This window comes from Trachurus japonicus, chromosome 3 (genome assembly GCF_045865225.1).
Source record: "Trachurus japonicus isolate A0001 chromosome 3, Traja_1.0".
NCBI lineage: Eukaryota > Metazoa > Chordata > Actinopteri > Carangiformes > Carangidae > Trachurus > Trachurus japonicus.
Window position 1 is genome coordinate 37,915,199 of NC_140909.1, and position 15,121 is coordinate 37,930,319.

The window sequence follows — 15,121 nt, forward strand, 5'->3', positions numbered from 1 at the left end:
ATAGTAAGACACAACGGAAGATTGCTGTAAGACTGCAAGGGAAGCTCTGCTTCCCCTTCAATGCCAAAATAAATGTTGAGTTTCATTGACTAAAAATGCATTAGAACACGTTCAGATTTTAGATGAGTTTGTTCATAATCAGCTCCTGGTCGACTGACACAATCTTCTTCTTGTCCATGGACTTCATTGTATGAATGTGTTGTCCCTCCTATGGATGCTCAGCGTCTCTAGGAGTGAATGGAGCAGTGGCCTGGACTTCTGCATGGTGATTGGAGGATCTGACTAAAGGCTGAATCCCCTTTTGATCTGAGCTATTGAAACATACACAGGCAGCGGAGCATTTTCGAGTTGAGTCTCCTTGCGGATTTTGCAAATGAAGTCGAGAGACGAGCTGCAGTTCATTTCTTGGTTGTTGCTTGGTCTAGCTTATTCCCATTGTACATAATACGCCACAAACACATTTATAGCATTTCCTTGTTTAACATGATTCTCACATTTCTTTGTTCTAGTTGAATACAGTTTTGTTAGATCATACCGTAGGCTAGTAGGTGGTGGTGGTGGTAGTGGTGGGGGGTATGAATAAAACAGAGGCCGGAAATTAGCTTCCCCTCTTTGAAAGACCAGCAGCCACTGTTAAACACATAGGCTAGCCTATTTCAGAGTCAGTGGGCAATTGTTTGCTAACATGTTAGCCACTGTAGTCAACACAACCATTGCAGCGCTCAATGAGCTATTTGTTTTGCTATTGCTGCATAGCAAGCATTATCAAAAGCTATTATTTATCTGTCCAGAAGAATTAATGTTGTGAGATCAGCCTTAATCTTAATTCATTTACTCATCAACTGTCTCCAATAAGACATCATCTCATGAAGTTAGCATGCTAAGCAGCTAGCCTGGCTAATTTCCGTCACCTTCTGTTAATGCAGCTTCAAATTTGCCCTGAGGACGGAGTGAATACATTATTATTTGTAAACAAAAACTAGGTGGGACTGATCCCACATAAGCAACAGTTAAACTACCAGTGCAGACAGTGCAAAACTCTGCCTCAATGATGTAGCCTAGCCTATATTAAATGTGAGTGAAACAGTGAAACACTAAGGCACTGAGGAATAAACTGCCAAACCTGTGGATAGTCTTATTTAGGACATTAACTGAGAAATGAATTAGCCTAATCGAAAAAGAAAATGGCACAAGCCTTATCCCAACTTTCCAAAGTCAGCTTTGAGTTAATTAAAGTAGCAAGGGCATAGGAAAATGTTTCAACCTTGCCAGTAAACTGTTGCATCACTTTGCATTTGGATTTCGTTTCAGAGTCAGCCCTGGATGAAAGATAAAATCAAATCAATCAATCAAAGCTAAACTGTTACTGATACTGCAGTTTCACCAGAGGGAGGATTTGCCTAATGATGGTAGGCAACTGTATTCTATTGGGTGATTACTTAATGTCACGTTCTCCTTCTGTCCCCTCCTCCATGTCAGGCATACATTTATTCCAATCTGAGATCCATTACTCTCTACCAAAAGATTTCTGGATCCATTCAGTCTTCATCTTTCTCTATTTCTCTCTCTCTCTTCCTCTCCATCCATCGGCCTCTTTTCTCCCGCCTCCTTCAGGGCCTCATTATGGAGGTAAACAGATGCTTCTTCCCAGGCTATTTAACTCCAGTGCCCATTCTCCGACACGTGACGGCTAAAGTCGGTCGCAGCTGTGCAGGAGGAGACAGCTGTACTGTCGATGTAGCCAGAAATGACATTAGCATCATGCAGCAACAGGGGGATCGCAGCTCTCCAGGTTCACCAGGTCTCCCTGACAGCTCGTTGCCATGCTCCTTGTGATCGCTGTCATCCTCTCTTTCCTCCCTCTAATAACATTTTCCTGCTCTGTCTCTGTCTGTTACGCCCAGGAGGCTGCTGGGTAAGGAGATAAGAGGCGGACATAATTACAGATGGGGGAAAACAGAAGCATTGTTTACTGGGAGCTAATTGAATCCTGCTAGAGACAGAAGGACAGTACACTTCCCTATGAGAATGGAGTGATGTCCTATGTTGCTGCAGGAGGAGGCTTTTCCCAGCAAAATAAATATGTTTCATTTGTATATTTGGATACAAACCGATTCAAAGGATTTTTTACCACAGTGTCATTTGTAGTTGTATGTAGCAGTGGGCAATCTGGCCAAAATATCATATGGCAATGTTTGGAGTTAAACCACAATCGGCATTCAGTTTCTGCTCTGAATTTATTGTGAAAGTCCTGATAGGAAGTTGTATTACTCTTTTGTCACTTTGAAATTTCCTCCAAATATGTCGGCCCGCTGTTATTCATCACCCACAGTGCTGTCTTCTTGTTACAAATTGTGTCACAACCAGTCACACTTGTTGCTTAGTTCAGATGGAGTATTCACATGGACAGTGAGTTATTATATAGTGATATATGTAAGATATTTTTTTTATTTGAAAGGTTTGTTCTGCTGTGGTGAAGAACCTGAACATATGCAGCTACCAACAAATAACCAAATCATGCCCAAAGTTATAATCAGTACATTCCTGCATACAACTAAACCCTCTTACTAGCCCATACTACAGAGCTGAAGAAGCAACATTGTGTTTCTTTATTTATTCAATGAATTATATTCTGAATGAACATTATGGCCTCTGCAGGGAGTCAATGAGGCTTTTTGTCTTGTTGAATTATAGATTGAATATCTTCTCATACTGTTGTTTGTGACTGTTTCTGTTCCTGTAACAGGGCACAGATGAATATGTTAATCTGTGTTTCTCTGTATCTCTGTGTATCTCTGGGAACATAACTCCAGAGACTTTTCGCTTCTGTCATCAAGTTAGGATTAGTTCAGTCTGCTCCCAGGGCTCACAGTGAGCTCACAGCCTCAGCTGCCGTCTGTGACGATTCCCTCCCCTTCCACTCCACTAACACTGTCTCCCCATCAGTGATGGTGTGTAGCTTTATCCGTGCTGTTAATGCTTCACCAGCAGCCAAAAGGACAGTCTCATCCTCCCCCCACCACCAGTCACTGACCATCAATGTGACACTGGTTCCTCCTGCTTGTGATGTGAATGTGCAGCCGGTGGCAATTTTCTCATCTCCTGTGCTTCAAGAGAATCTTAACTTTCTTGGAAATGCCAGACTGTGTTTAATCGCATTTTCTGTACAGATACGATTTTTCTATATTATATTATTAGACAAATCCCCTCCTTTGCTGAGATTTATGCAAAATAATAATCTGTACTGTAGCACATAAGTAAGTAAATCTACTTCAGATACACCTGGATTTAAAATATGTTGCTTTGCAACATTTTTAAAGCATGGTGTTTCCTTATATTTTGGAAAATTTAATTTAACTCAAAGTTAGTTCATCAAGTGCATGCACTGACAGTTATTAGCTGAGGAGCTTTCTTTTTTCCTTTTTCTCAGCAGATTGATGTTCTTCTATTACCAGTGCTGTTTTCATGTCTGTGTTGCTCAGGTTTTTAGCGAATCATGGCTCAGATTTTTGTCTGATGCAGATTTAAGATATTGTTTTGGGACAGAATCTGAGTTTGTGATCTGTTATTAAGGTCAAATACAGTCTTTATTTTAAATGACACCAATGAACAATATCAAATGCACTCTTTTTTACAAGCTGTTTCATGTTGACAGTTATGACCAGAGCTCATGACCCGTGTTCATGTGGGTCACTGGGCTTGGATTTTTGGTCAGTTCCCTCCCTCCCCCCTTTGGACAGATAAATTCGGTCAGCGAGAGATTTTTAGATGTTCTCTGGCTGCGGATGAGTGCTGAAGGATTAACATTGATTTTTTTTCTTCACCCCCTTCTTCCCTTTCTAACCCTAATCCTCCCCTTCAACCAGGTTGACCCATGACATCAGCCTGGATGAGTTTGAAGATGACGACCTGTCGGAGATTACAGAGATCACAGATGAGTGCGGGATGAGTCTCAACTGTAATGGGCCAGATATTAAGGTAAGCTGCCTGCCCTGCACTACATGAGCTAAGTTTATCAGCAGAAAACGGAGTCATCCTCCTTTTTAAACTGTCTCGTAACTCAACCTGATGTATCTCTGTGAGGATTAATTCAGTCAGCAGTTGTTCTGTTATGGAGTTAGTGATTCATCTCCCACTGCTTCTTCCCCAGCTGCAAGGTAACAAAGAAATTCATTTTAATCTGGCAGCTTCATAAAATTACCTGTGGGCCAAACTAGCATTGTTCAGAGTTCAGCAAGAGGCTAATTTCACACTAGTACAATGTCTGCATGCTCTACTTTCTTTTCAACTGGTGTTACTGATGTCATCTTGGCTATTCTTCATAATACTTCACACTCTTAGATCTAATATCACCTGTGATGTCACATCCTTAAAAGTGGAGGGCATACTAGTGTTGGGCGATTTTGACATTCTCAGATCGTCCCAATCGCCCTCCCTGGAGATCGCCGATAGACCTATCTATCGCCGGCGGCGGCGTATGAGTATCGCTTTTACCGTGCCCTGCTGTCATGCATGCGCACTTCTCTCTGTGTGTGTGTGTGTGTGTGAGGGCTAATAACGGAGAAAGAGCGCTATGATCAATGAACGGAACGCTATTGCGTTGCCGAAAGCCGAAAAATCTATTCATGTCGGACGTAATTTATTTGTGGCATATCAGTGAACACGTCGTCGGGCTGTGGCATACAGGGCTGGCGTCGGCAGCCTAGCATAGCAGCCTAGTCACAGCCACAACACCAGCTAAACGTGTTTCCTCAAATTTGAGGCGGAGTGGCCACCCTGTTTACCACAGAGATGTTGTGTGCGGTCATATGACTACCTGGCTCCGTCTGATTGGACGTCGGCAGTGGCTGCATTTGATTGGTGAAACACTGTCATTTGACAGAGTATAGTTGGAAGCAGCAAGCCAAGCGGCTTCATTAAAACAAAACAAACAGATTGCACATTAGATCAATAAAAAAGTAGCGAGTATGTGTGTGTGTAAAATCGGCAAGAAAACAAAACATCGCCGATCGTCCTTCCAATCGCCGATAGACGATTGGATCGCCAATCGGCACAACCCTAGGGCATACTCACATGTGCTGTTAGGGCTTTAAAAAAGGAGGTATACAAAAATGTCCATTTATTCATTCTACATGGGATTCATACATTCATAACTGATGTTATGCATCATGATTGTAACTCTGTCTCGTAACGTTCTATTATTATCTCATAGCGTGGCGAATGTGCAGGTCACAACTTGTCCACCAGAGCGTTTTGGAGTTGTTGGATTGTGTATTTGATGAGTTTGATGAGGGAAACCAAGAAATCCCATTAGCCTCCGTAACGTAGCTCTGAGCAGCTCGCGGCTCTGCTCCGCCGTTCTAAAAATAGCTTGCACCGACAATTACTGCTAAAACTATACGGATCATGACAATGGGCCAGTTTGCCAAAATGTTGAACTATTCCTTTAACAAATTTTGGATCACATGCCGCCATCTTTCGGTGACGCGGTGTCCACACCCGAGCTCAGCGAGGAGTTGGACTCTCCTCTCAGTGGCGTTTTGTCCTGAACAGCTGCTGCATTCAGCTTCCTGCCAGTAGGGGAAAGAGGCCAGAGGCAGAGAGGCCCGAACAGACGCTCTGTATTAAAAACAAAAAAACAAAAAGAAGAAGAACTTCAGTCTGATTGCATGTGATTGCCCTGCTTCATCCTGGATATCTAAATAATCCACTCTGAGCTGTTTACTGTTTGTTTGAAGCCCCCCAAAACTTTGCGGCGGAAACACCATGTTCCCACGAGCACCCTGGTTTTCTCAAGTTTTATTGGCATAGAAATGAGTAGGTCATTAATATGAATATAAATGAGAGCAAGTATGAGATGCAACTATGAGAGAGAGAGAGAGAGATTTGATGATGAGGTACAGAGGGAGAACATAAGCGGAGGTAAATTTATCATTCTGTCAGATCTCTCCGGCAGCAGTACCATTATCACCTCCTCCTGCATCCAGCTTCACTACCGTAACCAAGGCAACAGGACGGTAGAGGGGATCTTTTCAGTGTCACTTATGGGGGAAGATGAGAGATTTGTGTGAATCGTATTTGATTCTTTTAGTGACCTGACAAATAAAAAAAATTGCTGCGATATTAAGGAGTGGTGCGAATATTTTTAGGGTAAAAAGCAAGTTCTCTCTCTTTACTTCTTCCAGGGAGTTAATTATGGCCCAGATTATTGGATGTGAAGTCTCTCTGCTGGAGGTGTGTGTGTGTGTGTGTGTGTGTGTGTGTGTGTGTGTGTGTGTGTGTGTGTGTGTGTGTGTGTGTGTGTGTATCCGTATGTGTGTGGACACTGATGACTCATCCTGTTGTAGGGGACTCGGAGAGATCAGAATCCAAAATGGTGCTCAAACAAATCAGACAAATTACAGAGACACAGACAATCGGCTACCGTAAACAAGATTTGGACAAAAGGTATAAAACGAAATTGCTACACTAACAGAAAAAACAGGATTCATAAATGTATTTACTTTGTCTTTTACTATCAGCAGTAAAAGACAAGCATTAAGCAGCAGTAGGTGATGCACTCGGCTTTAGAGGTGTGTTGATTGGTAAGGAAGAAGCACAACACCAGGATTTCAACAGCAGCCACAAGAGGAGTTGAAGTTTGAACTTTTTTTCTATTCCAATTCATTTTCAGTCAAAGCTAAAATGATGAAAGTCTTCAAAAGCTCAGATCTGCCCGGATGAGTGAAAAGCTAAATATTCAGTCTAACGCTGTAGAAAATACTTTTAATGCATGCTATGATGAATTTTATAGTGATCATCGTTTTAAGTGTATTTAATTATTCTAAAGACCAGAGGTGCCAGGCCGTCAGCATGCACGAGACTTTGTATTACAGATTTGTGTACAAACATGTCGGCTTTCTTGAAGTAAACAAACCCCTCGGTGTGTGTTTTGAATAGCCATCTGACGTTGTCTGTGGAAAAAAATTGCGGTTTTGAGAATGTAAACAGCCTAAACAGTGTAAGATCGGTCTGCTCCCATTATACGCTGCTGTGACGATGCAGGGACAGACAGAACTACTGCACAACAGGAGACATTAAAAAGAAAATCTTCAGATTCCTTCTTTTAGACTTAAAGGGATAGTAGCATTTTTTTTAAAGTGGGGTTGTATGATCTACAAATAGCCCCTAAGTACTTAAATTGCAGTAGAAGACTATCTGCACTCCTCCCGTTAGCAACGCCAGCCCATAGCCCTGCCCAGAGATTTACAACATACAGTGTTGTGAACAGACCCAAAGAAATTCCCTATTTTCGCAGCCCAAAAGAGGTTTTACCTGAAAAAAAATACACAGTTCCATTGTTCGCTATAATATAATTTTTTCCAGCCCCTCAAAGTGCAGGAAAAACGCAGTTTTTATTTGGACCTAACCACCTGCTGATTGGTGGGCGCTAACCTTGGGCAGAGAGGGATACATGAGTTGGTTAGGTCCAAATAAAAACAGTGTTTTTCCTGCACTTTGAAGGGCTGGAAAAAATTATGTTATAGCGAACAATGGAACTGTGTATTTTTTTCCAGGTAAAACCTCTTTTAGGACGCGGAAATAGTTTGTTTCTTTGGGTCTGTTCACAACACTGTATGCTGTAAATCTCTGGGCAGGGCTATGGGCTGGCGTTGCTAACGGGAGGAGTGCAGAGAGTCTTCTACTGCAATTTAAGTACTTAGGGGCTATTTGTAGATCATACAACCCCACTTTAAAAAAAATGCTACTATCCCTTTAAAATATTAGGAAACTAACAGCCACAGGTTAAATTTGCCCAGAATTGTCCTTTAATGTTGCTCACATCAGTTAATTCTATTAATACTTTCAGCATTGTGTGTGTTCATCAACTGTCCCATTAAAAATAAAAACACCACTTCCTGGTGATAGGAATACTAAGCACCAAGACGGTGCCTCAGTTTGCAACCATACAAGTAGGTTTTTGTTCATGTAAATTGTTCATTCTGAAACTTTTTCTACATTTAAAGAGGAACTATGCAGGATTTTTAATTAACTATGCTACATGTTTACCTTAATTAAATAGCTTCGGAGTAATTGTGATGGTTAAATAAATGACTTGGAACTTGTTACGAGGGAGAATGGAGGCTCTCTGCCTTCCACATAACGTCTCTTGGCCGAAAACCAACCGTGGAAGGTCAGGGTCTCCGACGCAGTGCTCCAAATGCAGATGGTCAGGAGGAGAGTCAGCAACAGCTGAAATGCGACCACACTTGCATAGTTTGCCTTTAAGATCATTAAAAAACAGATTTGTTTGTTTTTTTCCTCAATTTAGTTTTAAAACTTGTGTGGTCAGGTAGAAACGGAGACGTGTTCCAAATGATGACACAGACACTCGACTACTGACTGGGCTCTGATCAGTCACAGCTAACAGACAGTGGTTAATGTAAAATATATAGTGACCAAAAGGTGAACACATCAACCCAATCACATTGCTCAGTATGGCTCAAGAAAGAGAGACTCTTCATTTCCCTCTTGTTATCATCCATCAGTCGTCGTTGTCATCATCAGGGTAAAAGTTTAATCATAGTATTGATTGAATTGAAATTGATTGATCGAAGTCATGTTGCCACTGCCAGCCCTACAGTATATTAACCTACTTTAGAAATTAGGCTGCTATTCTAGTGATTGACTAGGCTGTAGGCACTGACTTGGCAGCACTGCACATCAGCCAGTGGAGAAGTCATACTCCCCTCTGGGATTATGTAGAATCAGCAGGTGGATGATGGAAACTCTTAGCTGGGTCTCTGGGAACATCCTCGATATCATGAAGGTGATTAGAGGCGTGTGTGCGGCCTGCAAGATAAATAATGGAGTCATAATTATCTAGTAACCCGCTTGCTTTTGGCATATTGGTACTCTAACAGCTGGGGAAAGCAGAACTTACAGAGACCACTGATAGAGTTAGATATGCCCTGCTAAGTAATGAAGGTACAATGTGAGACAATGGATTTTCCTTGTTAACTTTTAAATGAGACTTGATCTAGCATCTGTAAACAGGAGACAATGCTGACCTAAATTTTGCTTGGATCTTCAATTACAAAAAAAAATCTAGTCTTACCTTCCTTTGTCTTATCCTGTCATTACAGATAGTTTATTGATACAGTAATGCACTATATGTTTGTCATCTGCGGCAGAATCAAAACACCCCAGATGTGACAAGTGACAACAGGAAAAATCCTCATATTCATTTGCTAGTCTGTAACATGTGTCATGTATCTGGGGGGGGGGGTTTAACCTTTGGTGTTGTGCTTGATCTGCATGTATACTTCTCTGAAACTGCTTGACATTAAGCTGAAGCAAATACCATAATACTCACATTCTAATACACTCTAGATGGAGGAGCTTGAGGAAAAGACAGAAGCCAGAAGAAAGAAATTACATCACAGTGGTTAATTTTTAATTGCTGCTATTATCATTCATTCACATTAAAATGAAGTGTGCAAAGACGATGATAAATCTTCTGTTGGCTCCGAGCTCTGCACCAAATGATGAACAAACAGTGTATCACTAGTTAACTAGTTGGTGAAGTAAGTGGAACATGTACAGTTAAAAAAAGGACTTATGTCCATCAGGTGGACACAAACAACTCCAATCTGGGATGGGATGCTAACACATTTTAGCTCTAACAACAGGTTAGTTCTGTGGCTCTGTAATGTTATTTTTATATGATATGTATTGTATATTCAAGATTCATAGATGGACTGAGAATGAGTCAGCTAGGTCCAATGCACTGGTATTCTAATACAGTATATCAGTTGTCATCACAGATCTCAGAGATGCAGCTTTACTGTACAGTATGCCTCTGCTATCTATTTCCATGTGGCCAGTGTTCGACACAGGCCCGGCCTGTTTAAAAATGTATAAGGAGGTGGTGCAGCTGTAGAACGTCAGGAGAGGAAGGGGCTGTGCACTGTGGAGCCTTCACAGTATGTACACACACAGAGCGATGACCACATCAGTGAGCTCATTATCCCAGGGGGGCTTCAGGATGCATCTTGTCTCATCAATAATGGACAGTCACAGGGAAGCAGCATCACACATCCCAGACAGGCGTGGTGTCTGTCCCAGCAGGAGAGGGAGGGGACGGGGGATAGCGACTATGTGTGTGTGTGTGTGTGTGTGTGTGTGTGTGTGTGTAGGGGGTTTAAAGGGAGGGGTCAGAGAGCATGTCTCAACCGGTGCACATCTATTTGAGAATGCCAATACAGATCAAACAGTTGCAATCAAATTAGCATTAAGATTAATCCATGTTCTGTTCTACAATATTTGACACTGAACATAAACACTACAGTAATGTAATGTTTAGATTTTCACCTCTTCACCACTGAAACAGGGTTAAGGTTTATTTTCCTGCTCTTCACTGCCATAAAAAATAATGTGTCTTCTCCCGGGCTCACAAACCAAAACCATATTTATAGATGGACAACATTTAGATTCTGCAGCGGTCTTCTTTCTAGATTCTTGTTCTGTTTGCCCTTCAGGCGCATCTGTTTCCTCAGCAGTGAAGACTGAGGACTCATCTTTTATAGCTGCTGCCTCCCAGAAAATGAAAATCCCTGTGCCCAAGGGAGCTCTGACAAAGACCAGGGAACTGCCAGGTTTAAATGTTGTTTAAGTACAGGAATGTAACTACTGTATAGAACCATAACCTGCATTTCAAACAGAGGTGCTTCTAAATTTAGTTTGTAGCTATAAAAAGTTCTGGTAGGTGGTAGTTTCCTACAGGAAGTGTTAAGTTAAGCAGTTTTGGGTGTTTTCGTTCATGTGAGAGCCCGTAAGCAGGATTCATTCACATGTGCACATTGTTGTTGGTGGTGTTACTATTAAGGCTTTTTTTATTATTATGGTTTAAGACTTCCTGAAAACCTTATTTACAAAATGAGGCAGGAGGTTGGAAAACAGGAATTTGGTCTTGTTTCAAAATTGGGCTTTCAAACAAAGCTGCTGCTTATTGGTCTGTTTTTAGTCAGCAGTGGACACGCGGTAGAGATATAGTCATATACATACCTATGCTGGGTTTATAAACACGGCAACTGAGAAACATTTTTTGGGCGAAAACCCTAACCCTTAAAACAAAGAGAGAAAAGTATGACTTCCAACTGAATTAGTGTGTGAATGGCTGTAGTCATGAAGCATTAATGTTGTGTAGAGCAGCTCAAATCCAGAATGAGACATAAAGAAGATTTGGTGTTCCTCGGAGACATGAAACGACAAAATGCATTATCGCAACCACTGTGTGTGTGTGTGTGTTGAAGAGACGAGAGTGCTTCCATGCATGTGTGCAGGAGTAAATGGATTTGATTAGCAGTCATTTGTTGTGGGTGGATGGTCGGGGAAAAAAAACTCATGTGTCAGGTTGAGGTCAGATAGAACAAGCAATTACATTTAAGTGACTGCTGAAATGGACCACAATACAACGTCCACACAAAGATAAGATACAAGGCGTGTTACTCTGTCTCGGCTGCCCTCTGTTGTCAGTGTGTTGGACAGAGGAAAGATCAGCTTAACAAATATGTTACTGTCTTTGTTTACATCGCTCTACTTCAAACTCACAATGCCCTAAAGTGGTAGTAGTTGTAGACATCAAACACATCACATGACATCACATATAGACCATCACTCAGTCCTGTGACTTATACGTAATTCACCATAAACACATCAGCCTTATGCAATCTCCACTTTACCAACTGTATTATTTCCCTAAATTTATACAGTATGTCTTGTACATTTTTAAAATTATTTTCTTAATAATAATAATAATATAATTCTGAAACTTTGAGAAACTTAAGCCAAAAAATATGGAGCTTTATTACATTTGATAAATCTTAAATTCTAACGTCTATGGCTTATGTGGCTTTATTAATTCAAAGTGAATTGTTCATGTAAAACCTTTATGTATTATATATTTCTGATGTAGGCCCACTTCATTTAGCTTTAGTAACATTGCATTCAAACCTTTGTGTCAATAAGGAGGATTGATTATCTTATTCCAAACACTTAAGTAACAACAGATTTCATTAATGCAGAGAGGAAGGGAGAGTGAGATATATGGTGAAAGAGAGAGAGGGAGAGAAACAGAGCGAGAGAGAGAGAGTCCAGCAAAACACTTACAAGAGGAGAAAGAGGTCTATTTCCATGGCAACAGTGTTTCTCTCACCTATTGCACGTGTCAGAGCTGAAAATAAATGCAGTGTCGGTGCATACTACACACGCCAACACGCACATGCATACACACACATGCACTGCCCCCATGGATACTGCTCACGTCATCTCATGCACGCATGGTAACAGCAGAGAGAAACCTGCTTCATCAACACAAACAGAGAGATGAGAGGCTCCGCTCCTGTTTAGGGAATCACATGTCATTAACAGTATGTTCACTGATACTCAGCCGTTTGCTAATATTCGTGCACTGCTCATACACGTAAATGCCATGTTTACTGGCAATAATCAGCAGTACGATCAGTGTCATTATCTATGTTTTCTTCTGGATGCATCAATAGAAGCTGCACATTTGTTTTGGGGGGCCACTTTGAAGCTGTAACACATTTCAAAAACAAAATAGGCTATATCCAAAATTATCATGCCATGTTATATGTTGGCAAACAATTAAACAGTGCTATCTGCTGCTGACTAGAAACATGGCTGAGGAGACTGCTGTTTGTCAGCTGGGAAGCCAATAAAATGAGCTGAATCAAGTGGAATAGAGCTGAAGGGAACTGCATTTATAAGAAAAAAGGCTCAGATCCCGTCATAAGCACCAGTAGCTTTGATTCAGACATTCCATCGTCTATTGAACGAATCCAACGTCCTGTTTGGAAAAGATCTACCCCACATCTCAGCTTTATGTCTTCTGACGTGGTGTTGGTGTGTTTGACCTGTTGTCTCAGTGATTCCCCTGCACTGGGCTGCTCTGATTGGACTATAGAGAGAGGAGCATCACAGCATCTTCAGGGCAGCGGCATTTTCCTCAGCCTCCTCATCGTCACTGAGCCCCTTGTCTCCTAGCAACAACAGCCAGGGCTCTCTTAAAGGGGCCAGTTGTAATTTAAGGTCATAAATCCTGACAGGAAGAATAGAAACCTAGCTGCATTACAGACTGTAGAACTTTAGCAAGCAGAAAGATAAATTGAGGAAGGCGAAGGAAGAGAAAAATGATAGTCGGAGAGTTATTGTCTCGACTGTGACAGGTAGTGGTCTGATGTGGCTGAGCTGAAAATACAGGAGGAGGAGGAACTAGATGACAGGAGCATTTCCTTTGGGGTTTTATAGGAACTTTATAGGATGAACAGATGAACGGGAAGACAAACAAAAGATGGATGGATAGATAGATAGATGGATGGGTGGATTTTTCCACAAGGTCTTTAAAGAAAAAAAAACAAACCCTAAAGTTTGTCTTCAGCTTTCATTATTTAAATGTGGAGGCATTTTCAGTGGTGCACAATGTATGTGCGTGTGTAATGAATGCATCATTAACACAGTGCAGAATTTCTCGTCAACATTTAGAGAAACATCTGAAATGCGGAAAGTGTGAAAAAATGCGGACTTACAATGATGGGTTTCCTGAATAAATATTCAGCTTCACATACACTTTCCATTTTAATTTGAATTTAAATGTATCTGGCTTTTTAGCAAACCATTACAGCAACCCCTTTTTTAAATACACACAGGCCTCTTCCTCTCTTGAGGTGGGGGTAGAAATCAGTTTATCTGTGATCGGTATTCTTGCTGCATACAAATGTGCTTGAAGGCAACACGTAGCCGATGGAATTGGATTAACCTCTATTCCATTCACCCACTGCGAGTTAGCTTTCTGTTGCCAGCTGCACACACACATTAATACAAATTCTGCTCCAATTACAAAGGCAAATGCTTATAATAATCTTCATAATACAGTCATTCACTAAACTACTACTTTGCATGTTTACATAAACATGCATGCAAATGATTGTTAGGTAGGATATACATGTTGTTCATGTTGGTTGAAATGCTGAAGAAGTTAAGATTACCTCAGCCATCTTCTCTGCTGAAACGGTCCAGACTGTGGTGAATGTGGTTTTCATGGTGGCAGAGTGTTTACACAACTCTTGCTTTGTTGTCCTCCCGTTTCTGGGTCAGCTCTGAAACAGCTCTTAAAGGAGCGCATTGGTTTTCTGACTGACAAATCGATAACTGATCATCACTGACTCAGGACTGCTGTGTTCTGCTTTCCAGTATCTTTGCTAATTGATCTCCCAAGTGGGTGCTGGTTCATTATGACGTTTCATCTTACTTTCTACGTAAGGCAAGAGAGTTTTGGTGCGTGAATAGATATAATGACATATTTCAGGGGGATTGTTTGATAATTATGCCATTAGTTCAGTCTATTCTCTACCATTGCTTGATTTGTATGTAAAATTGCTGAAATTATTCAAGAATGATCCATCTGAAAGTGAAAGCCTCTTAAAATGTCACATGACACAAAATTCACACTGATGAGTTTCAGGTTTATGGGCTTTTTAGGTCAAAGTGACTCTCACCTGATGTAGAATTTGATCCAGTTTTACTTACCTAGGTATTAAGGTTCTTATTAGGGCAGCAGATTAAGTCTTTCATGTTGTGCATGTGCACATTCTTGTGGTCATACTGAGCTGTTTGTGTGTTCGTTATGTATTTGTATATACATGTGCAGCAAAGAGCAAGTCTGAAGACAGTAATGGGCTTAACAGTGACTCTTCTGTCAAAGTCTACATCATCTGACAGGAGGAATTATCATGTCCTGTGTGTGTGTGTGTGTGTGTGTGTGTGTGTGTGTGTGTGTGTGTGTGTGTGTGTGTGCGTGTGTTGTGTGTGTGTGTGTGTGTGTGTGTGTGTGTGTGTGTAGGGATAGTGATGGTAAGTAAAGCAGACTGTTCTGGCCCAGTGTCCTCACACTGACTGTCTCCCAGATGACGCTCATGCTGGTCATTTGCTTTGATTTCTGCAGTAATGTACGAGACAGTGGAAGTGAATCTCAACACAAAATGAAAAGGTTGCTCTGATTTGTTTGTGGAGAGAGAAATGGGTTGGACAGCCACTCGGCTTTCAAGTACAATGTTAAATC

The 15,121-nt window shown here is 41.2% G+C and overlaps 1 protein-coding gene across 2 annotated transcripts in view; it reads left to right on the forward strand.

Moving 5' to 3' along the window:
* The window catches only part of mapk8ip1b (mitogen-activated protein kinase 8 interacting protein 1b), a 48,312-nt gene that overhangs the window by 13,875 nt on the left and 19,316 nt on the right, over window positions 1–15,121 (forward strand). For both annotated transcript variants that reach the window (XM_085772361.1, XM_085772369.1), the window contains exon 2: window positions 3,867–3,978. In XM_085772361.1, coding sequence (XP_085628487.1) covers window positions 3,867–3,978 — 112 coding nt within the window. The remainder of the gene's footprint in view (window positions 1–3,866; window positions 3,979–15,121) is intronic.